The 26,012-nt window shown below is 41.7% G+C and overlaps 1 protein-coding gene across 5 annotated transcripts in view; it reads right to left on the bottom strand.

Annotated features, from left to right (window-relative positions):
- LOC140201841 (netrin receptor UNC5D-like) overlaps positions 1 to 26,012 on the bottom strand; it is a 903,393-nt gene that overhangs the window by 184,550 nt on the left and 692,831 nt on the right. For all 5 annotated transcript variants that reach the window (XM_072266557.1, XM_072266558.1, XM_072266559.1 and 2 more), the window contains exons 8-9: positions 19,605 to 19,637; positions 3,019 to 3,204 (exon numbers count right to left, since the gene is read on the bottom strand). In XM_072266557.1, the coding sequence (XP_072122658.1) occupies positions 3,019 to 3,204; positions 19,605 to 19,637 (219 nt within the window). The remainder of the gene's footprint in view (positions 1 to 3,018; positions 3,205 to 19,604; positions 19,638 to 26,012) is intronic.

Genomic DNA, 26,012 nt, shown 5'->3' with positions numbered 1-26,012 from the left:
CCCCACTTTACTAAAAAGACCACAAAACCTTTCTGCCTGATGAAGGAAGCTTTGGAAACTACAGAAAATCTCCCAGGCCACCCTGCTATGAATTCTTTATTTAATAACTTACCAATTTAATAACATTTAATTAAACTAATAATTTAATAGTAGGCACTCGTATAGATAAGAACCTGTCTTCAATAAAACCTGCTCAAGTAGAAACTACAATTACAAATTTTCAGATTAAAAGGACAATGTTTCTCTTTGAAGCAAAGGAGGACGAGGGTGAGCTGATGGAGGTGTACAGGATGTTAACAGGCATAAAGCAAGCAGATAGCCAGAGACATTTTCCCCAAGGTGGAAATGGCTAATATGAGGGGGCATAATTTTAACGTGATTGGAGGAAAGTATAAGGGGGATATCGGAGGTAAAGTTTTAACACACACAGTGGTGGACACGTGGAAGGTGTTGCCAGTGGCGACAGAGGCAGACACATCAGGCACATTTAAGAATCTCTTAGATAGGCACATAAATGATAGGGTAACCAAGTGACAGTTGAATATTATTTTTTATTGTTAAAGTGCACTTATGTATTCACCTTGGTAACACTAAAATAGCTGCCTGTGCCTTTAAGAGAAAACGGTGACGTCATTATGCATGTTTGTAGTGGAAAGAAGAAGTTACGATGCTCTAGAAAGGACATCAAGACCGGGAGCTGCTTTCCCCCTATGAGTGCTGGTCGTATGGGGAGAAAATATTTTCGTGAGTAAAGTATTGGCGCTGGACGGCATGGTTGTGTGAAGTTCCTTATCGGCCTATTAGAGTGAGCAAGGAGAACTTGTTTCAGGGTTTAGTCTATACCTGTTTAGAAGTTAAGCATGTGTGAGCCAAAGTGAGTATCTCTTAGTTAAGATGAGATGTATTGATTCATATTTTTGACGTTGTATATAAGGTACAGAGTTGGTGGGATTCTAATGTTGTTTGTATAGTTTAATTAGAATTGCCACTATTGTATTGGTTTTGTATATTTTGTTTTATTTATTTTCATACTGCATACATAACTAGCTGATACATAAGTGTGTGGATTGAAATTAAGCTGAGACTTTAGCAGCAGGAACTGTGTTTTTTAAAAAAAATCATTTGTTTGTTTTTATTCTGATACCCTGTTTCTGCCTTAAAATATCTAAAGGAATTAAAAACCTTAAAAAATATTTGTTGTCTCGAGTGTGTATTTCTCCCAGGCTACAAAAGCAGAATAATGGAGGAGTGTGTGAGAGGGAAGGGTTAGATTGACCTTAAGAGTAGGTTAAAAGGTCAGCACAACATGATGGGCTGAAGGGCCTGTTCTGTGTTGTAGTGTTCTAAGTTTTGTGTAAACAAGCAGAGTGCAGACTACTTATAAATTAGTGGGACGCCACTTAAGAGATTTGCTTTTTGGAAACTGACAGAACATAGATGCCGGCCAATTGTGTGTCAAAGGGGCTTTGTTAATTGAACTACATTAAACTAAGCAGAGACACCTTCAGCTAAATTATTTTCCACTATTATGACACAGATCAAGGAAGGTTCCAGATCTGACATAGGCACAAGAGACTGCAGATGTTGGAATGCGAAGTGATAAAGCAGATGTTGGGGGAATTTAGCAGGTCAAGCAGCATCTGCACATGGACAGTCAACATTTTGGTCCAGATGAAGAGCCTAGACCCAAAACGTGACATTCTATTTCCCTCCACACATAATGTCTGCCCTGAAGAGATTGACCAGCAATTTTTTTTGCTCCTAAACCAGATCATATCATGTTATTAAACACATCAAGCATGCTCACAAGCATATTTGCTCAGTCCGTCAATAATTGGGATTCCCTCCCCCTACCTCCCCACCAACCTTTTAATTTTTGTGTCTTCCTCCTTCCTTTTCAGTCCTGAAGAAGGTTCTCAGCCCAGAACATCAACTGTTTGTTCATTTCCATAGATACTGCCTGACCTGTTGAGTTTTGTGTGTCCAATCACAAGCAAGAGAAAATCTGCAGATGCTGGGAATCTGAGAAACGCACACAAAAAGCTGCAGGAACTCAACAGGCCCGGCAGCATCTATGGAAAAGAGTACAGTTGATGTTTCGGGACGAGACCCTTCGGCAAGACTGGAGAAAAAATGCTGAGGAGTAGATTTAAAAGGTGGGGGAGGGGAGAGGGAAACACAAGGTGAGAGGTGAAACCTGAAGGGGGAGGGGATGAAGTAAAGAGTTGGGAAGTAAATCGGTGGAAGAGACAGAAGCCAACTGGAAGAAAGAAAAGTGGAGAGGAGCACCAGAGGGAGGCAGTGGGCAGGCAAGAAAACACAGTGAGGGAGGGCAAAGGGGATAGGAAATGGTGAAGGAGAAGGGGAGTGGGGGGCATTACTGGAAGTTTGAGGAATCAGTGTTCATGCCATCAGTTTGGCTGCTACCCGAATGGAATATAAGTTGTTGTTTCACCAACCTAAGTGTGGCCTCATTGTGACAGTGGAGGAGGTTATGGATAGACATATCAGAATGGGAATGGGAAGTGGAACTAAAATGGGTGTGTTGCTTTGGATTTCCAGCATCAGCAAACTTTCTAGTGTTAATAATTGGGACGTTTACTGCACCTACAGAGTTGGTCCTCACAGAATTAATTTTAGGTGTCTGGAGTCTAACAAAAATGTTTGAATATTCAGTGATATCTTGCTAGCTAGGACATGTTCCTGCTGTGAAAATGTAATTCAATAGATGTTATTGTATCAATTGAAATCGTGCTCAATCACCTGCTGTTATCTTTGTTCTTATGAGTACCAAAACTCGATGTATTTGAGTTCAGAGTTTCTCCTGAAAAAAAGACCTTTTAGATCTCAATGTCCAGTCTCCACTTGGCTCAGTCACAGTCACAACATATCCCACGTCCATATTATTTGACTTCCAATAACGTTGTTATGGAGCGTTGACCAACAAGGTCATTCGGCACAAATTATTCAATTAAACAAGCCTGTAATAGTTCATATAAAACTGTGCAGCACACTAACCCTGCCTGACTGTTTTGAAATTGAAGGACTGGAAACCACCAGTAAGGGCTGAAGAGTCGATAACATCAACACCATATTCACTTTGACTTCTCCGATACAGAGTGATGCCCACCACAAGCATTGTGACTGCGATCACTGCTGCCCCGAGCCCGGAGTATAATGCCACATCACTGTTGATCTCGATACCTGGGCAAGAAGACAAAAGAGTGAGATGAAAAATTGTAGCTATTAGTCTCTATTCTTGCTCTTTCACATCCGAGTGATTGGGGCAGCACATGTGGCACAGCTGGTAGATCTGCTGTCTGATAGTGCTGGAGACACAAAGTCCAAAATTCAAAGTAACTTCAACATAGATTTATTACGCTGGACAACAAAGATTTTGCTTCCTGAATACTTTGGGGTGTATCTTATGGATTTTGTGCTACTGATCATGAAAATCACCATGAAATTTCCCTATCACACACCATTTTTTGAAATCCCCTGTATTTTTAATTTCAATGCATAGTATAAGTCAGAATAGAAGATGCCAAGATTAAAGAAGGCATTTTTGTTGGTCCACAAATCAACCAGGTCATCAATGACAGGGAATTCAAATAACTTCTAATGGGACCAGAGAAAATTGCATGGAAAGCATTCAAGATATTGTTGAAAATTTTCTTGGCAACTACCGAGTACAAAACTACTTTCTGCTGGTTGACAATGTGCTTCAAAGATACAAAACCATGAATTGCAACATGTCACTAAGGATTCATATCATACATTCCCATTCAGACTTCTTCCCGGCCAATCTTGGCCTCTGTCAGTGACGAGGACAGTGAAAGGTTTCACTAGGTCTTTACAGTCATGGAGAAATGGTATCAGGGCAACTAGAGTCCATCAATGATTATTGTTGGACATTTAAGCAAGGAACTGAAGATACTGAGTACAAACAAAAATCATCAACAATACATTTTTAGCTTAGTTGAACTATTGCAAAGCATCAGCACCATTATGCAATGAACGCATGATATTCAATAAAAATAACTTCTTGTTTCTCCAAATTCCTATGTGATACAAGTACCTGTAGTCTGAAATTATATTTGTGTTCAGCTTCAAGTGGTCTATAATAAACAAAAAAAATTCTGAGTAAGCAACCTAAAAAAATCTGATGTCCAGTGTTACTGAAGTACAGTGTGCATATGTTACTGCACATTGAGATTCATTCTCATGCAGTCATTTAAAGGGAAAAAAATAAATAGAACAGAATTTTATTTAAAAAAAACTATACATAAACAAAGACTGACAAAGAACCAATGTGCAAGAGAAGATAAATTATGAAAATAAAAATAATTCTGAGAATGTGAGTTGTAAAGAGTCCCTGAAATCCCTCAAATTGATCCAGGTCCAATTCTAACCTCTGGTACTGCAAGGAGCTTGTACATTCTCCCTCTGATTGCCTCGTTTCCTCTCTTACCCCAAAGCTGCGAAGATCAGTAGGTTAATTGATCATGTGAATTACTCCCTAGGTGTCAGTGTGGGAGAATCTGGGCAAGAGAATATGGGATTGCAGTGGAATTTGTGATGGTCACCACAGATTCAGTTGGCTATATCTCTCTGACACATCTTGGGTTTTTTGAAACTGGAGGCATCAATTTTTCCCTCATATTTTTAAGCAGCAAGGAAAATGCCAAGTTCTCATTCACGGTAAGACGAACAATGTCATGGGGTGGAAAGAGACACAATTTCATCCCAACACTTCCATCTCTCTGGACTGTTGTGTGGAAAGAGGAAAAGGTTTGTACTCCTCCTCTCCCCTCCTCATTCCTTCACCTTGGTCCAAAGTACTGTAAGTCCAGAAAAGATTTTTGCAGTGTTTCCAAGGTTAACCTCTGCTCAGCAAGCTCCCAAAATTGATCTGCAACATCATAATGAGCAGATAATCTATCATAGAGTTCAAGAGTCCAGTATTTGACTAGTGGACAAATATTGGCCAGGACACTGAGGAGAACTCATCTTGCAAACCGTCTCAAGTGATTGCTTACACTCCATTTGTGTGGTGTCTTGCTTTAACAGCGCTGTCACCGAGGTGTTGTCAATCTAGATGTTAGGCTTCTGGGGTAATTACCCAACTATAGATTGACTTTGACTTCGACGTGAGAGACGCAGATTAATGACACAATCCTGATGCTAGAAACCATGTTTTTAAAATATACTTTTTATAAAATTTGTACTTTTTAACATGCTCGTATTTTTTACACTCACAGACAGAAAGCGGTATAGCAGTTAAACTAACAATTTATTAACTTCCTCATTTTTCATTCTCTAAATATTAGTACATTACCCACCTGATGTAATTGTTTCAATTATGTAGTAATTAATTCATTCCTGTCTAATGAAGTTCTTTATCTTATCTATAAAAACGATGGATTTTTAAGAGATGCCATTTTGGCTTCTTTATTCCTTTGTCTATACACCTCTTAGCATCGTTTCTCAGCTCTCTCTTTAGTTTACTTTGCTTTTTTTATGCTTGTCTGTATTGTAAAATAAACTGAAAGTTTGGAATTAAGAAAACTTGCCATTCCTCACTCCCGGAAGAACACTAAAGGCTGATTTATACTTGTGCGTCAACTCGACGCCGTAAGTATGGTGTCGCCGCAAACCCTACGCAGAGCCTACGCGGATCCCTACACAGTAGCCTGACGTGCACCTCTCCCAAAATGTAACTACACGTCACAGCAACGCAGACTGCAACAACTGTGATTGGTCCGCCTGGTAGCATCGCATTTCCTCCTACGCTGCAATAGCTTCCCATTGGCCGACTGAAGGGCAGGGAAGGAACTCTGGCTGCAATGCTTTCCATAAAGCTTTACAGACCTCTGAAATTATGGAGGACACATTTCGTTTTTACGAAAAAAGACGCTCGCTTTAAACTTGTTTACCCCGAGAAAGACTACCATGATCCTGAAGCCTTGAGCGGGCAGGTGTGTGCGCATGCGCGACGTGCCCAAATTGCAGAGCGACACAGACACACCAACGCACAAGTATAAATGCTCACAACGCGCGTAGGCCACTTGCGTAGGTTACGGCATCGAGTTGACGCACAAGTATAAATCAGCCTTTAGGATAAGAAAATAAACAGAGATCCAAAATTGTCACGGCTATTGGTGGCATCATGCAGTGTATAAGCCGCTTAAGACTTAATAGATGGGCCTTGAATGGAACAGATTAGACATGAAGGAGCCCAGTTACACTCAGAGACCATTTTATTAGGTACACCTGTACACCTGCCCATTAATGCAAATCAGCTAATCATGTTGTAGCAGCTCAATACTTAAAAGCCTAGGTCGTAAGGGGGAAAAATGTGGTCTAAGTGAACCTGACCGTGGAATGATTGTTGGTGACAGATATGGTGGTTTTCGTATCTCAGAAACTGCTAATCTCCTGGGATTTTCACTCACAGCAGTCTCTGGAATTTACAGAGAACCAGACAAGAAACAAAAAAAAATCTAGTGAGTGACAGTTCTGTGGGGGAAAAAAAAATGCCTTGTTAATGAGAGAGGACGGGGGATAATAGCCAGACTGATTCAAGCTGACAAGAAGGTGACAATAACACAAATAACACAAGGTGGCGTGCAGAAGAGCATCTCTGAACTCACAACATGTCGAACCTTGAAGTGGATGGGCTACAACAGCAGAAGACCACGGACGTACACACAGTGGTAACTTTATTAGGTGTAGGAGGTACCTCATAAAGTGACCAGTGAGTGTAATTCAGCTCTGTATGTCACTTATCCAAGATAATAAAATTCACTGCAAGACAATATTAAAGAGAGGTAGAAGTACCTCAGTGTTGGTGCTTGGGAGAGGAGCAATCATAGGCATTCTGGTGCCCACGACATCTGCCTATACTCCAATGTGTCACTGTTGACAGTTTGATTGCAGTCACAGCAGGATTAGCGAACATTCTTTTGTAATGAATCTCCCCATAATATCTAATAATTATATCACTTAATCCACCTGAAGACAATTAACCAGTTACAGCTGTTTAAAGGAAAAGAAACGCCAGTGCATCTTACAAAGTAATAAGAACAAGATTCATTAAGTTGCAACCTGCTGTGTGGAACAAAATGAGTTATTTCTGTACAAACTCATTTAGCTCACATATTTGAATTATTTCAGTCAATGCATCATTTATGATGGGGTTATATTTATAAATATAACCAGTACACTGCTGTTTAAGCGTATGGCTCTATATATCTCCCAGAATGTCACCTGTTGTTATGTGCTTTGATAAAAGTGCAGAGACCACCCTAAGCAACAGACAGTCAAGGTTGTTCAAGCTGGGAGAGAAGCAGAGAAATCTAGAGAAAGTCTGGCTGCAATTCATGTTCACAGAATTTTTTATTTATTTTCATTTGCACATTTTTCCTTCTTTTGCTCATTAGTTGTTTGTCAGTCTTAGTTAAGTATAATTTTGATAAATTATATGATATATTACTTCATTTTCCTGTTTATGTCTGCAAAAGAAAGAATCTCAAGGTAGTGTATGGTAACGTATACTGTATAGGGGTCGATGGTTCTGTTGCTGCTTGTGCACGGGGGGTTAGCGGGGCTTTGAGGTTCTGATATTTCTTTGGGGTTTCTTGGATGTTTCTGTGAAGAGTAAGAATTTCAGGTTGTATACTGTATACATTCTGTGATATAAAATTGAACCATCTGAACCATTTGTCCTTTGATTTCTCAGAACATCACAAGCTGCAGAAAAATTGATACGCACTTTTGTTTTTAGCCGATTACACTACTGTAATACACTCTCTACTGTACTGTCTGAGGAATACAAAAATTGGATTCAGTTTGTTCAAAATGCAGCAGCAAGAACCTTAACCAAAAAAAGAAAATCTGAGCACATTTCACTGGTTTTATCATTATTATACTAACTACCTGTGTCCTTTAGGATTAATTTTAAAGTACACTTAATTGAACATAAGACTGAATAATCTAGCTCCTCCATGTATTTTGGAGTCTCTCTCCCCTTATACTGAATCATAATCTTAGATCCACGAATACTGGTTTGCTGAGTGGTTCTAGAGCCAAGCACGTAAGAACTGGCGATGAGGTCTTTTGCTCTTATGCACCAAAAATCTTGAATTATCTACTGACTGAGATACGCCAGATTAGTACTGTGGAACAATTTGAAACAATTCTAAAAACTTACATTTGTAATTCGGTCTACTTATAAGATTACTTAATGCCTGTTGGTACTGATTAAGTTTATATGATTTGGTATATTAGATCACATTTTATTCTATATAATGTTTGTCTTTCCTTATGATTATTAATTTTATCTCATACTTTTATAACTTATTGACTAATCTTTACAATTAATGTAAAGCACTTTGAGCCCCACATCTCAATGTACAGAAGGTGCTAAGTAGTTATTATTATTATTGTTGATAATAAATTTACTTTGACTCTGACTTTGGGTTGCTTTCACTTGACTGTTGAGGGTAAACTTGATTGAAAGTCTTTTTTTAAGAAAATGAATTTTATTGTTAATAAAAATATAACATTTTATAACCAACTGTTCAGTGCATTTTCAATCTTTATATTCCTAGTCAATGCTTTCTGCACTGACCTCTTTCATTCATAGATTAGATTAGATTCAACTTTATTGTCATTGGGCCGAGTACAGATACAAAGCCAATGAAATGCAGTTAGCATCTGACCAGAAATGCAACGAATAGCGTTATTTACAAAATAACTGCGAATAAAAAGTAAGTGCTACAGCACACAAATATAAAAGTACTGAGAAAGCACAATATGGGAGCAATACCGCTTAGCGTTGTGTTGTGAGGTTCAGCAGGGTCACAGCCTCAGGGAAGAAGCTCTTCCTGTGCCTGCTGATGCGGGAGCGGAGGCTCCTGTAGCACCTACCGGATGGGAGGAGAGTAAAAAGTCCATGGTTGGGGTAAGATGCATCCGAGATAATGCTTTTCGCCCTGCCCAGGCAGCGTTTATGGTAGATGTTCTCAATGGTGGGCAACTGGGTGCCGATAATCCGCTGGGCAGTTTTCACCACACGCTGGAGTGCTTTGCGGTCCGATATGGGACAATTGCAATTCCACACCAAGAGCACTGCTGCCACTCTGGGGTTGAATACTGCTGCAATAATAATTAAGGGGCTTCCTTCCCCAACCTAGCCCCTCTCTCTTCAATAGGAGAAGAAGCCTGCACCGTGGTCCTTCACCACCGAGCCATTGTGATGGCTGCACTGAGCTTCAGTGCGTCATTCAGCACATACGGCCACCGCCTAGAATGTCCCAGTTGGCAGCATTCCTCCACGGTTATTTCGATGTGCTGGCAGATCCAACAAGTTTCGGGCAGACCACAGAGCACCTTTCACCGAGTTGATGATCAGCCAGCAGCACCTGATGTTCGTCTCCGAGTGTGTCCCTGGGAACAGCCCGTAGGTCAGAGAGTCCTCTGTCAGGCAGCTGCTCTGGATGAACTATGACACAGGCCCTTTCATCTTTTCCCACACCCTCTTCGCAAACCCACAGTCAGCAAAGAGGTGAGCTGCTCTCTCTTCCCCACAACAGACATCCTACGGACAGATTTGATAGAAGTTTATAGAACTATGCGAAGTCAGAATCTTCCTCCCAGGGTCTTAAACGAGAGGGCACAGCCTTAAGGTGAGAGGGGCAAGATTTAAAGTGGGTGATAGGTTTTCACAGTGAGTGATAGGTTTCTGGAACAGGATCATGTTTTTCAAAGCAGAACAGGGGGTTATAGTCCAGATGGCCATATAGAGACAGGTTAAGATAGATCAGATCAGAACATCAGTACTGACTATTCATCATCATCATTATGTTCTGTGTCATATGATGTGGGCAATCATGGTCTTCTTCTCTCTATCCATGAACATGATAGTTCTTGGCAATTTTTTCCACAGAAGTTGTTTGCCATTGCCTTCTTCTTGACAGTGTCTTTACAAGATGGGTGGTCCCATCCATTATCAATACTTTTCAGAGATTGTCGGCCTGGCGTCAGTGGTTGCAAAACCAAGATTTGAGATATGAACCAGCTGCTCATATGACCATCCACTACCTGCTCCCATGACTTCAGATAGCCCTGATTGGGAAGCTAAGCAGGTGATCTTCAGGCTAATGGAGGGAAGCAGCACCTTACACCTCCTTTGGTAGTGACGTATCTCCACCCTGCCACCAAACTGACCATTAGGAATGCATTTTATAGATTTGAGATGAAATGGTAGTGGTTGATCCTAAGCTTTCTATTGTATGTCACTTTAATTCTTCCGATCTGTTTGAATTTAGTCTTTACCCCTACCATAGCAAGGTCCAATGTACTCTTGAAGAGGAATATGTTACTTCCATCCAGGTGTTTTGCAACCTTCTGGACTGAACGTTGAGTTTTCTAGCTTCAAGGAAGCAACCTACTCATCATTTCCAATAATGAATCATGCCTCTTTTTCACCTGTCTCTAAAGATGTCTTCCTAATGTCAGTAAAGAGTCAATCTTGCGGGACGAGATCCTTCATCAGGATCAGGATCAGAGTCTCATCATGAAACATCGACTTTCCATAGAAGCTGCTGAGCTCCTCCAACACTTTTTGGGTGTGTTCCTCTGGATTTCCAGCATCTTTAGAATCTCTTGTTATTTTGTCCCAAAGGTCAGTACTCACATTCCTTATTAGCCTGAACCAATTTCCATTTAATCTTTTACCTTTCACCTAGCAGATACAGGAGCCTATAAATGCACACTCAATGCTTTAAGAACAATTTCTTCACTTCCACCACCTTATTTTTGAATGGCCCATGAACCCATGAATACTACCTCAACATCTTGCTCACTTTGCACTATTTATTTACTTCTTTATATGTCCTTTTTGTAATTTATAGTATATTTTATGCATTGCCCTGTACTGCTACCACCAAACAAATTTCACAACATACACTCAGTGGCCACTTTATTAGGTACCACCTGTAGCTAATAAAAGTGGCCACTGAATGTACGTTCATGGTCTTCTGCTGCTGTAGCCCATCCATTTCAAGGTTCCATGTGCTGTGCATTCAGAGATGCTCCTCTGCATACCACTGTTGTGAAGTGTGGTTATCTGAGTTATTGTTGCTTTGCTGTCAGCTTGAAACATCCTGGCTATTTTCCTCTGACCTCTCTCATTAAGAAGACATTTTCATCTGCAGAACTTCCGCTTACTGGATGTTTATTGTTTTTTGCACCGTTCCCTGTAAAATCCAGAGACTGTTGCGTGAAAATACCAGGAGATCAGCAGCTTGTGAGGTACTCAAACCACCCAATCTGACACCAACAATCATTCCACTTAGAAGTCACTTCGATCACATTTCTTCCCCTTTCTGTTGTTTGGCCTGAACAACCAACTGATCCTTTTGACCACATCTGCATGCTTTTATGCACTAAGTTGCTGCCACATAATTGGCTGATTAGATATATGCATTAACGAGCAGGTCTACAGTTATGGCTGGCTGATACAGTCACCATTAAGTGTATGTCACTGAGGATAAACATGATTCTGATTCACGCCTTATCTTTGTTCGAAAGCTGTAACCACTCCACTCATCCCCCATTTCTGTCGAAACATCCCTGACCCAAAGTGATGACTGTCAGTTCAAAATTGCTTCGGAGCCGTAAGATCAAAGATTAAAGCCATCTACATGGACCAGATTAAGTTTGATCTAGAGGTTTTAGGGATCAAAGAGCAAAGGCAAGGAGTGGAGTTTAGGGAAGGCACTGCAGATCTTGAGGGCATGGTAGCTGAAGACGCAGCTGCCAAAACTGGAGTGACTACATTTGGGAATTATCAGAAGATGAAGAGAGAGATCATAGAACTGAAATAGATTACAGAGACAGGGAGAGGTAAGATCACAGGGGGAGGGTGTTGTAATGTATCCAACAGGGTCTAATAAGTTTGATATTAACTACAGGAACTTCAAGCAAGTAAACTTATTCCAACTTATTTATTCTAGCTATTCAAAGTGCTGCACCTCATGATTTTTTCACCCCTGGCAAAATGCTTGCAAATTCACTTTGAAATCTCCCTGATGCAATCACATATTTTTGTGATGTGGCGACCGTGCTTGGATGCAGTACTGTAGCTGTGGACTAGCTGACGGTTCATGTGGTCTTAGTGTGACGGTGCTCTTCTCATGTTCAGTCACAACCACTCGCTTTGTTAGGTCAGCCAAAAGGTACTGTGTACGTTTCCTTAACCAGCATTACTTCCCGCCATTTTACATTCCAGGATCACTACACAGGTTGGACTATTGAGAATCCACAAAAACATAGCGAAAAAAGGAGCGGGAGTAATCACAAGCTTCTCAATCCTCTCCTATTCAAAATGAATTTAGCAGATCCATGCTGGTTTCAACTTAATCTCCTGTGTCAGTTCCCCATGACCCTCACTTCCTCAATCTTCCAAATATTTACCTTTCTCTACCTTGAATATATCCCAATGATCTGGCCTCCACCATTTCCGGATTGAATAATCATATTAGATAAAACTGGGCACCATGCTAGTGCAGTGGTTAATACAATGCTATCACAGGTCAGGGCTTTCTGGACTTTAGAGTTGAATTCTGGTGCTGTTCTGTAAGGATCCTCTGTATGTCCCTCCGGTGTAATGTATGGGTTTTCCTGAGGAGTTTCGGTTTCCTCCCACAGTCCAAAGTCGTACCGGGTAGGTAATTGGTCATTGTAAGTTGTCTCATGATTAGGTTAGGGTTAATTAGGGTTGTGGGGTTGCTGGGGTGGTGTGGCTTGAAGGGCCAAAAGGGCCTACTCAGCACTGTATCACCAAATAAAAAATATTAGAATAAGGTTGCCGCTCATTGTTCTAAACTCTAAAGATTATAGAACCAAACTCTCTAGCTTCTTTTAATAGGATGTAACACGCTGGTTAAGACTTTTACTGCTAAGCTGTAGTATTTCATTTTAGCAGTTCTGTAAGAGCAGTCCCTCCTGCTTTCACCCTGTTTGGGTTTGAGCTGAGATAGGGGGCTTTGTTGCTCAACTTAGGAATGTGGTGTCAGCCAATCAGGATGGTGGAATTGGGAGAAGGTTCTGGAGAACACTGGTGCAGCAGGAGTTGGGAGGAGACAGGAGGGGAGGTGGCTGAGGAGGCCATCCTTGTTGCACAAGGTGCTTTGTGCAAATGAATGGCTTCAAGGAGGAAAGGCCAATACTCCCATGGTAGAGCCCATTTGTACGAGATGGATTTCGAGTAATATTCAGAGACAGTGGATGTATCAAAGACAATGGCTTCTGGAAGACTGGAGCTCCACTGTGCGCATGTGACTGTTTAAGTATAATGGGCCCTTTTTTTCTCTTTCCGTCCTTTAATAACAGATATTCTTAAGTTTACTTCTTCATAATTATATGCAGTGTACGATTTGTTATTTCTTGCTGATGGGCGATGTTGGGGACAGTAAATCACACAGCATTCACACAAACCAGGGTTTGGGTGGACGTGACATTCCAACTTCACAGATTTGGCAGGACCAAAGTTGCATATACCCTAGACGTACAAAGTCCGAGATAGATGGGTTTCTTGTTGCACAGTCCAGTGGCTGTTAGCAAGGGCTAATGAGCTACATTTCCAGAGATACCCAGTAAAAAGGGGTTTGAAGGATAACCCTCTTCTTCCAGTAATTAAACCTCCTTTAGACTGCCTCCAAATTTACTATATCCCTTTTTAGGTGTGGAGACCAAAATCATGCTCAAAGTTCTAAGTGTGGCCTCACCGGCACCCTCTACAATTGTAGCAAGATCACCTTTTTCTTAACCTGCAACCCAAATAAAGACCACATTTCATGCAATGTCTTGCCTCTGTACTTCCCCTAACAAAAACATAAAGATGTTGCCTGGGGTGGAACGTTTCAGAAGAGGCTAAGGTGCTGGCTCCATTTTCCTGCAATCAGAAATGTACGAAGAAAATCTGACTGAAATATTCAAAATTGGGCATGGATAAGGGCAATGGTAAGAAATATTTCTCCTTAATGGAGGTGTTTTTAACCAGAATTAAAAAGTTTAACTTCGGGGACACTAGATTTTAGAGGGGATATAACAAAGAACTTTTTTCCAACCAAAGAGCAGTTGAAATCTGGAATGCACCCTCGACAAAAATGGTGGATGCAGCAAGTCTGGCAACATCAAAGGAGTATTTAGATAAGCATTTGAATGCCATGGCATTAAAGCTACGGACCAAAATCCAGGTTGTCTCTGGGTTATGTAAGGGTTCTATTCCTGAGGGATGTCCCTATGCAATTTCTGTATGTCAGGAACATTGATTTTCTGTAGCTACGCATTTTACTCTGCTCTATGTACACTTACTGTAGTTCTTTCATGTCATGAAATATTCACTCTAGCACCACCAATAATTATTCTGATAGATTATATACCCTGTCTTGTCATTAATGAATACCATGAAACATTTCATTATTACTATTATTGAATTTTAGTTTTTCTCAGCTCAAGTTGGTAAACCCTGAGTTACGGGCATAGCCAAACACACTCATTTCTCAATTGCTAGGAACTTTCAGACTATTCCAGTGCAGTTTTATATTGTAGCTTTCTGAAGACTTACATAGATGATACTGTGTAGCTCAAATTGTTTAATGCTATTGTGTAGTGCCTTTGGGATGACACCAGTTGTACAGTATATATTATTATCGGCATAATGTATGCCCTGTTCATTTTCCATAGTCTTTCAATTTCCTCTTTTAATTCAGCATATTTCTGGTGTTTTTCACATTGATTTCTGTAAGTCGTGTGTGTATGGAATGGCTATATCTATTAAGTAAGTTGTTCCTGCTTGTTTATCCTGTATAATTATACCCGGATGTTTATTATGGATTGTCCTATTGTAATAATGGATTATTATTTTTTTTTCTCAGCTCAAGCTGGTTTACCCTGAGGTAAGGGGGTAGCCAAGCAGGCTCGCCTGTCAATTGCTAAGAGCTCTTGGACTACTCTAGTGGTGCTTAGTATTGTGGCTTTCTGAAGATTTACATACACTAGATATTACTGTGTAGTCCTAGTTGTTTAATACTATTATCTAGTGCCTTTGGGATGACACCAGTTGTAGATATTACAATCAGGACAATGCATACCCTGTTCATGTTCCAAAGTCTATCAATTTCCTGTTTTAATTCAGCATATTTCTGGTGTTTTTCACTGATTGATTTCTGTAAGTTATGTGTGTTTAGAATGGGTATATCTGTTAAATAAGTTGTTCTTGCTTATTTATCCTGTATTATAATATCCCCCTTGAACTTCCCACCCCTTACCTTAAAGCCATGTCCTCTTGTATTGAGCAGTGGTGCCCTGGGGAAGAGCTGATGGCTATCCACTCTATCTATTCCTCTTATTATCTTGTACACCTCTATCATCTCTCCTCTCATCTTCCTTCTCTCCAAAGAGTAAAGCCCTAGCTCCCTTAATCCCTGATCATAATGCATACTTTCTAAACCAGGCAGCATCCTGGTAAATCTCCTCTGTACCCTTTCCAATGCTTCCACATCCTTCCTATAGTGAGGAGACCAGAACTGGACACAGTACTCCAAGTGTGGCCAAACCAGAGTTTTATAGAGCTGCATCATTACCCCGCAACTCTTAAACTCTATCCCTCGACTTATGAAAGCTAACACCCCAGAAGCTTTCTTAACTACGCTATCTACCTGTGAGGCAACTTTCAGGGATCTGTGGACATGTACCCCCAGATCCCCCTGCTCCTCCACACTACCAAGTATCCTGCCATTTACTTTGTACTCTGCCTTGGAGTTTGTCCTTCCAAAGTGTATCACTTCACACTTCTCTGGGTTGAACTTCATCTGCCACTTCTCAGCCCACTTCTGCATCCTATCAATGTCTCTCTGCAATCTTTGACAATCCTCTACACTATCTACACCACCAACCTTTGTGTCATCTGCAAACTTGCCAACCCACCCCTCTACCCCCACATCCAGGTTGTTAATAAAAATCACGAAAAGTAGAGGTCCCAGAACAGATCCTTGTGGGCCACCACTAGTCATAATCCTCCAATCTGAATGTACTCCCTCCACCACGACCCTCTGCCTTCTGCAGGCAAGCCAATTCTGAATCCACCTGGCCAAACTTCCCTGGATCCCATGCCTTCTGACTTTCTGAATAAGCCTACCACATGGAACCTTGTCAAATGCCTTACTAAAATCCATATAGATCACATCCACTGCACTACCCTCATCTATATGCCTGGTCACTCCTCAAAGAACCCTATCAGGCTTGTTAGACATGGTCTGCCCTTCACAAAGCCATGCTGACTGTCCCTGATCAGACCATGATTCTCTAAATGCCCATAGATCCTATCTCTAAGAACCTTTTCCAACAGCTTTCCCACCACAGACGTAAGGTTCACTGGTCTATAATTACCCGAACTATCCCCACTACCTTTTTTGAACAAGGGGACAACATTCGCCTCCCTCCAATCCTCCGGTCCCATTCCCGTGGATCCTAGCCAGACGCTCGGCAATCTTTTCCCTTGCCTCACGGAGCAGCCTGGGGAATATTCCGTCAGGCCCCGAGGACTTATCCGTCCTAATGTATTTTAACAACTCCAACACCTCCTCTCCCTTAATATCAACATGCTCCAGAACATCAACCTCACTCATATTGTCCTCACCGTCATCAAGTTCCCTTTTATTGGTGAATACCGAAGAGAAGTATTCATTGAGGACCTCGCTCACTTCCACAGCCTCCAGGCACATCTTCCCACCTTTATCTCTAATCGGTCCTACCTTCACTCCTGTCATCCTTTTGTTCTTCACGTAATTGAAGAATGCCCTACTCGCCAAGGCCTTCTCATGCCCCCTTCTTGCTCTTCTCAGCCCCTTCTTAAGCTCCTTTCTTGCTTCCCTATATTCCTCAATAGACTCATCTGATCCTTGCTACCTAAACCTCATGTATGCTGCCTTCTTCCACCTGACTAGATTTTCCACCTCACTTGTCACCCATGTTTCCTTCACCCTACCATTCTTTATCTTCCTCACCGGGACAAATTTATCCCTAACATCCTGCAAGAGATCTCTAAACATCGACCACATGTCCATAGTACATTTCCCTGCAAAAACATCATCCTAATTCACACCTGCAAGTTCTAGCCTTATAGCCTCATAATTTGCCTTTCCCCAATTGAAAAATTTTCTGTCCTCTCTGATTCTATCGTTTTCCATCATAATGCTAAAGGCCAGGGAGCAGTGGTCACTGTCCCCCAGATGCTCACCCACTAAGAGATCTGTGACCTGACCCGGTTCATTACCTAGTACTAGATCTAGGTGGCATTCCCCCTAGTCAGCCTGTCTACATAGTGTGACAGGAATCCATCCTGGACACACTTAACGAACTCTGCCCCATCTAAACCTTTGGAACTAATCAGGTGCCAATCAATATTAAGGAAGTTAAAGTCACCCATGATAACCACCCTGTTATTTTTGCACCTTTCCAAGATCTGCCTCCTAATCTGCTCCTCTGTATCTCTGCTGCTACCAGGGGGCCTATAGAATACTCCCAATAGAGTAACTGCTCCCTTCCTGTTCCTGACTTCCACCCATACTGACTCAAAAGAGGATCCTGCTACATTACCTACCCTTTCTGTAGCTGAAATAGTATCCCTGACCAGTAATGCCACCCCTCCTCCCCTATCTCCCCCCTTTCTATCCCTTTTAAAGCAGTGAAATCCAGGAATATTGAGAATCCATTCCTGCCCTGGTGCCAGCCAAGTCTCTGTAATGGCCACTACATCATAATTCCATCATAGTAAGGTGTGATTTCATTTATGAGTTTGTATTTTAAAGCAAGATCTCAATGAATGATGTTTGCCACTTGATTGTGCCTGCGTAAGTAATCAGACTGTGTTAAACTGCTATTATTATTATTATTACTTCTATTACAATCTTGAAAAATTCTTTAAAAATCCATGGGTAAATTTGCATGCAGTTGGCTTTCCATAACCTGGGAAGCCCCTGCATTGGACAATGACATTAGTGTAGGTATGCATTTGATGGCTGGCATGGACACAATAGGCTGAATGGCCTTTTTCCAAGCTCTGGGACTCTATGCCTTTATGATTTACTTCACTCTTCTTTCTTAATGTTGCAGAAAAGAAAAAGTATTTAATTTCATGCTCCTCGGCATCTAAAGCATCTCTCTTATTCTCTATCCTTGCCTGCTGTGACCTCAGGCTTTGGGTAGCCCTACAGGGCAAAACGGTAGAAGTTATCTAAATCCTCAGCAGTCAGGAGATCGGGAAAGGTGTTGATTTTCTCAAGGCAAGAAGTGAATTTATTCAGATCCACAGTTATCTGCATAAACTAAAATTTACACTGTGATATTTCATGTCTTTGAACTAAATTGTTAAGTTTGCTATTTGAACAGATATGTTAATTCCTCTGTTAAATACTAGATACATGTGATGTGAACATTTTCCACTGCTGAGCCTCTTTTCTGGATTTTAATTCTTCATCTTGCCGGGGTTTGTTGTGAGGACATTGGTCAAAAGAACCTCGAATGCATGAGCAAGTAGTCCACAATGGATCCTTTCTAAGACTAGGAACAGTAGCACATTGAGAATTTAAGCTTCTGCTGCGCAATATTACATTGTCTTTGTTATTCCTCTCCATGCCTTCTGGTGCATCAGGCGGCAACTTTGCCATTTTCTTAGCATTTTGTCTGTTTTTTACGAGGCCGAGTCGCTAGCTCGACACTCAACCCAGTACGAATGGAAAGCATTCAAGGAGTCGGCAAGATCTGTACCCAGGACCACTGGCTTTGATGTCCAGAACTGATTCTACTACACCATTGGCAGGCTTACAATATTACATGCCAGGTGTGTTTTTAAGGCAATTGTGTGTGTGAATATATTAATAGGTAGAAAGCTCTTTTGATATCCTTATTCCAGTTTGCAATATGGGATTTGGAAGTCAAGCTGATCGTTGCTTTTGCGGCCCATTCCCAAGGTCTTCCATAACGAAGCCGGGGCTGCTTTGCAAAATGAAACAACGTCAAGAAAGAGAAATGTCTCTCACTTGAAGAAAAAACCTGGTGTAATTGTCGGCTGTGATAAAGTGCTTTGAGATTTGGTTTCATCAGGTTTACGGGCAGGGTATCTACAAAATGCAAAGGCTGACAACAGCTCCGAAGGCATGGAGGTGGATTCTCAAGCAGCTGAGGTGGTGCAGAGTAGAGCACATTAAAATATGAAAAGGATACAAAATGATCTGGTCTATGCCTCATTATAAAGTAATGGGAGATGTCCTCCTCCATAGCCAGCACAACAGAGACTCTTTGTTGTCATAGCTAATTTTTAAGCTTCAGAAGAATAACTTGCAATGCCCTGCTAGTTTGGAAAGAAGGCAACTGAGAGCAGAATTGCAGAAGACATTAAAATAGCGGAGGCGATGGAGAGGCTGTTAACTTTTTCCAGGTTGATTAAGCTTTGAAAGCCCGCAGCAACTGCCTCCTCTGAATTTTTTGCCTAAGTTTTTTAAATAATTAAAATTGGAATCATTATGCATACTCACTTTGAGGTTGCACCTCCTGCACTGGTGGCTGGTCTGTTAAGAATAACAGGAAAGAAAAACAATTAGTATTAACGTAAAACCCAAAGTGAAAATGCTTTTCATTCTCGTTGTGATTTACAATGCTTTTCTCTGTCATTGCTAGCGTTGGCAGATGGGGCAGGTCAAGTGTGGGCTGCTGAGACTCCCAGTAGCTCCAAACGTGTGCCAGATCAGTTGGCAGCAGGCACTTCTCCATGGAGTGTGATTGACAGCGTTCATATTTCCCCTGTGGTCTCACCCAGCAGCCAGTGAATAGAAGCTGGCAGATTCATCAAAGTCAACAGGCCAGCATGTCAGCCATGTTGTGTTTCCAAACTGGAGACTGGGTTACAAGAAAATGATGTTAACCACTCCCCCACAGCTTGTTTGCAATGAGTAACTTTGACTGCTTGATCAAGGATAGATTATTCATATACCCTTTGCTAGAAATAACTTTTTAAAGTTCTTTCTTGGGATGTGAGCACTGCTGTCAAGAGCAAAATTTACTGCCTGCCTGAAAGTTCCCTTTGAATTTTCTGAGTGACCGTATAAGACATAGAGGCCATTCAGTCCATCAAGTCTACTCTGCCATTCAATCATGACTGATTTATTTTTCTCTCCCGATCCCATTCTCCTGCCCACTCCCCGTAATCTTTGAGGCCCATACTGATCAAGAACCTATCAACCTTCACTCTAAATATACCCAATGACGTGACCTCCACTGCTGTCTGTGGCAATGAATTCTACAGATTCACCACTCCCTGGCTAAAGAAATTCTGCCTCATCTCAATTCTAAAACAGTGTCCTTCTATTTTGAGATTGTATCCTTTGGTCCTAGACTTTCTCAATTTGGGAAAAATGAGAGACCATAAGAGGAACAAACAGCCTAAACCTTAATAGCCGTAACTTTTTAAAAATCCTAATTATGAGCGCTCTTGTACAATTTTGCACACTTTGTTTAATTTATGTTTTTCTTACGAACATTTTGTCTCTCAATACTATGTGCCTGTAAATAAGTTTTCCACAGCTCCTGTGAATACATTTATTTATTTATTTTGGGGAGACAGCATGGAATAGACCCGTCCAGCCTTTCAAGCCACACTGCCAGCAACGTCCCCCAATTTAACCCTATCCTAATCCCGGGATAATTTCCAGTGACCAACTGACATACTAACCGGTACGTCTTTGGATTATGGGAGAAAATCAGAGCATCTGGAAAAGACTCACGGGGAGTAAGTACAGAGGATGCTGGAATTGAACTCCAAACCCCAACACCCTGAGCTGTAATAGTGTTGCACTAACCGCTACGCCACCGTGGCACCCATGTCCTTGTCCATATGACAATAAACTCGACTTACACCTTGACTTTGATTAGGTTGGTAGACTTCACACATCTATGGAAGCTTTAAAAAAACTAGGCTAGCATTTATTACAAGCACACCATTACATGGCTATGACTGTTGGTTTTTACAAAATCTAATTTAGTTAACTGTACTTAACTTCCGAAACATTGAAGCTGGATTTGAATTCATGCCCCTGAATCATTAGTCTATCCCTCTGGATTTTTAATCCATTAAATGAAGTACAGCATAGTACCAGTGAACATACAGTGAGTTTTGCTTACTGCAAAGTAGGTCCAGGCGCTTTATGTTCAGCCTCATTATTCTGCTGTCTTTTTGGAATCCAGACCTGTCCTGTATCATATGGTCATACGTCAGCTTAGCCAATGTTGGCTTAATGCGCTAAATTATTACTAATTGCTACTTTTCTTGCAGTTTTGCTTTTTTTATGCTTGTTTATATGTTTGTATAATCAGCTGTTTGTCTGTAAATGTTCAACAGATTTTCAGTAATTTGTGCTACAGTTAGTTCTGAACTTCTGTCCTTTCTGTTTGACAGCGAATCCTTAGTTTTACAGAGTTATTGGGCCGAGTGGTCTTATTCTACTCCTACGTCGTATGGTCTTACCAGAGGTTGATTAGTTCTTGATAGGTAAGGGTGTCAAAGTTTATGGGGAGAAGGCAGAAGAGTGGGGTTGAGAGGGATAATAAATCAACCATGATGGAATGATGGAGAAGGCTTGATGGGCTGAATAGCCTTATGCTGCTCCTATGTTTTATCGTCTTATCCTTATCTATACCTTTGAACCAGTTTTCAGTATAAAGACCAACCACAAGGCAAGTTCTTTGTTAAAGTTGGAGTTAGTTATCTGCTTCTGTCTTTTTTGTTATGAACATCTAAAAGAATTGCTGTAGCCACAATGAGTGTCTCAGTCCTGAATTCCAAAGAGTCTCCGCAAAATATTATCTCCAGATCCAACACCAGCAAGGTCAGGAAGGCGTCATGCCCATTTGATACAGATTCCTCATGGTCAACGCATGGAAAACAGGCACTTAACTTCAATGGTTTGCTTGTACTTCACATGAACTTCTTCTCACCCCAACGCATCTATTCCTTTCTCCCCTATCCAGCCTCCCTTAAAATTATACTTTCTCAAATTAATTCATGGGATATGAGCATCACTGAACTCCCCCCTAACTGTGGTCTTTGTGGCCCCTTAAGAAAACTCCTTCACCTCTACCACAAGTCTGGAGTCACCTATACGGAAGACGTTTTACCTTAGCTGAAGGTTCTGAGTTAGCTAGTTGGGTTGATTGATTCTTATCATGTTATTGATAAAGTTCAAAAAAGTAAATTTATTATCAGAGTGCATATTGGTCACCCATATGCAACCCTGAGATTCGTTTCCTTGTGGGCATGCTCAATAAATCTATAGAGTAATAACCATAACAGAATCAATGAAAGACTGCCTAACTAGAGTGTTTAACCAGTTTGCAAATGACAACAAACTGCCCAAGTACAGAAAGAAAAAAAATAATAATAGTAAATAAAGAAGCAATAAGTATTGAGAACATGAGATGAAGAGTCCCTGAAAGTGAGTCTGTAGGTTGTGGGAACAGTCCAGTGATGGGGCAAGTAAAGTTGAGTGAAGTTATCCCCACTGGTTCAAGAGCCCGATGGTTGAGGGGTAATAATTGTTCCTGAACCTGGTGGTGTGAGTCCTGAGGCTCCAGTACTGTCTTCCTGATGGCAACAGTGAGAAGAGAGCATGACCTGGGTGGTGGGTGAGGAGGGCCATACCATTCACTTCAATGACACACTGTGTCAATGATCTTGACATGTTGGCCACTGTCTTGAAGTGCCAACTAATTATTCCAACAGACTTCACTCTATCCCCAAAAAATGTCCAAGCTGCCTGAGGAACCTCCAGACCTTATCAACAAGGTTTTGGGTGGCATCATGGGCTCACATGGCTGGAAAAGTGCCACACCCTTAGTGTGATGGGTGGCGCAGCGTTGCAGTGGGTAATGCTGCTGCAAGTGCCTTGGGTTCAATCCCGACTCTCGCTGCTACCTGTTCCACTTGTGATGTGGGGTTTCCTCAGAATGCTTCAGTGTTCTTCCTTCCTTCTGCCAAAGATGTGCTTGTTGGTAAATTGACTGGCTACAATAGATTATTCCAGGTGTCACTCGAGGCGGGAGAGCTTAGCGGACCTGGGGGAGGTGATGCTGGAGGGAGGTGTTGTGGGTGGGGGACGTGAATCTAAGGGAGATGAGTTGGGGGGAAGCTGAGTCAGATGGGAGGTGAGTCGAGGGGTGGGGGGAGGTGAATCATGGGAGTGTGATTCGTGGGGGGATGGAGGTATGGGTTGGGGGGAGATAAGTTAGTGGGGAAGGTGTTTCAGATGGGAGGTGAGGGGAGTCAGTTGTGAGTCAGGGGCGGACAGGTATGGGAGAAGAGTTTTCTGGGGGGGAGGTGCGGACTTATTACAGGTGTACATCAGTGGTAGGAGAATCGGGTGGAGTTTGACAGGAGTGCTGGGATTGCTCTGAGAGCCAGTATAGACCCAATGAGACAAACGGCCTTCTGCAATATCGTAATGTGAATATGACAAGAAACTGCAAAACATGAAGTTTTGCTAGCTACCAGCAGGAAACGGCTGGCAAAACCCAGGCCAATGCTCAATTTCATAGTTAGTTGCTACAGAAAAAAAAAGATACACATCTTCATCAAAAGAGGCATCGGTGACAGAACAGACAACTCTTTTCAACTCAATAAGGAGGATAGGAAGGGAGTAATACATAGCTTTTCTGTATATCTGTCCATAATTTAGTAAGGGGTCAGAAGAAATAAAAATAGACAGAGTTATTGCAAAAATAGGTATGCCTCACAAATAACTGCAGGATCTTGGAGTTCTCGACAGCATCTAAATAATGGTGGAGATCTGTGGATGACAGGATATACCTTGGCTCCTTATTTATCTATTTTATAAGAACTTGAAGGAGCTTTGGGGAACGATTATCCCAGCTTTAGTCTGGTATGATAGAAGTAAGGTGAAAAAAAAACTTGCAGAAAATAACTTCTAACGATAAGGCAAATTCAGACTTAGATAAATCGAAAGTGTCACGGGAGATTGAAGCATCGAGACAGCAGGCAGGCAGTGTACAATGATGCCGAAAGAAGGCCCCTGCATACAAGCAATCTCTCTCTCTCTCTGTCTGTCTCTTTCTCTGTCTCTCTCTCTCTATCTCTCTGTCTCTTTCTTTGCCTCTCTGTCTCTCTCCCTGTCTTTCTATCTCTCTCTGTCTGTCTCTTTCTCTGTCTCTCTCTCTCTCTATCCTCGCTGTATCTCTCTCTCTTCCTCTCTGCCCCTTTCTTTGCCTCTCTGTCTCTCTCCATCTTTCTCTCTCTCTCTGTCTCTGTCTCTTTGTCTGTCTGTCTCTCTCCCTGTCTTTCTATCTCTCTCTCTCTATCTGTCTCTGTCTGTCCCTGTCTCTCTCTCTGTCTTTCTATCTCTCTCTGTCTGTCTCTTTCTCTGTCTCTCTCTCTCTCTCTCTTCCTCTCTGTCTCTTTCTTTGCCTCTCTGTCTCTCTCCGTCACTCTCTGTCTCTGTCTCTGTCTCTTTGTCTGTCTGTCTCTCTTCCTGTCTTTCTATCTCTCTCTCTCTCTATATATATCTCTGTCTCTTTCTCTGTCTCTGTCTGTCCCTGTCTCTCTCTCTGTCTGTCGGTCTCTCTCTCTCTCTCCCACTCTCCCTCTCCCTCTTGTGAGTGACAGTCTGCTTGTCCTCAGGTCGGCGGAGCTGGGGCAAGCGATGCGGCTGATGGTAGCATCGAAACGGCGAACTGTTGGTCTCCCCTCTCGCTGTTGCAGGAGCGATACCTCTCTCTCCCTTGCTAGTGAGAGAGAGAGACAGCCTGCCTGAGATGTTGAAGTGTTGGGATGGACAGTAGTTTTTGATGGACTCCAGATCATGGTCTCTGGGGACTTTGCTATGCATGGTGGGTGGTGGGGGTTGATGTTTTCTGGAGTAAGTGGGAGGAGGGGGTTCTTTGATGTTCTAGCATTTTCTGTCAATCAGTCATTAGGGTATTTTTTCTGTTTTGTAGGTGTCTGTGAAGAGTAAGAATTTCAAGTTGTATATTATATACATTCCCTGATGTTAAATCAAACCATGTAATACAGCAGAAAGAACATCTGAATCAGAAGCAGAGGAAATTTACAATGGGTTTTAGCAAGAATTGGGTTGTCAAAGATTTAGTGAATTTTAGGAATGCAAAGTGAGGGAAATGGTTCATTTCATTATAACACTGAATGTGAGACACGTTGTGCGATGCCTCACAGACACAGCTCTTTGGCCCATCAGTCTGTGTCAAATCATTTAAACTGCTTACCCCCATTGATCTGTACCAGGACCATAGCCCTCCATATCCCTGCCATTCATGTACGTATCCAAACTTCTCTTAAACTTTGAAATCGAGTTCGCATGTACCACTTGCGCTGGCAGCTCGTTCCATAGTCTTACGACTCTCTGAGTGAAGAACTTTCCCCTCATGTTCCCCTTAGACTTTTCACCTTTCACCCTTAACCCATGACCTTTAGTTGTAGTCCCACTCAACCTCAGTGGAAAAAAGCCTGCTTGCACTTACCCTATACCCCTCATAATTCTGTATACCTCTATCAATCTTTTATGTTCCAAGGAATAATGCCCTAACCTATTCAATCTTTCCTTGCAGCTCAGGTCCCCCAGTCCCAGCAATATCCCTGTAAATTTTCTCTGTACTCTTGATGTTATCTCAAAAAGTTCAGGCTCAGGGTAAGTTTATTTTCAAAGTATGCAAATATTGCCATATACCAGCTCGAAACACACACAAAATGCTGAAGGAACTCAGTAGGCCAGGCAGGATCTACAGAAAAGAGTATAGTTGACATTTTGGGCTGACACAGCAATCCTGATGAAGGTTCACGGCCCGAAACGTCAACTGTACTCTTTTTCCGTAGATGCTGCCTGGCCTGTTGAGTTCCTCTAGCATTTTGTGTGTTGCTTGGA

The sequence above is a fragment of the Mobula birostris genome, chromosome 8 (genome assembly GCF_030028105.1).
Source record: "Mobula birostris isolate sMobBir1 chromosome 8, sMobBir1.hap1, whole genome shotgun sequence".
NCBI classification, from domain to species: domain Eukaryota; kingdom Metazoa; phylum Chordata; class Chondrichthyes; order Myliobatiformes; family Myliobatidae; genus Mobula; species Mobula birostris.
Note: the sequence above shows the minus strand (reverse complement) of the source record. Positions and strands in the feature narration are given on the sequence as shown.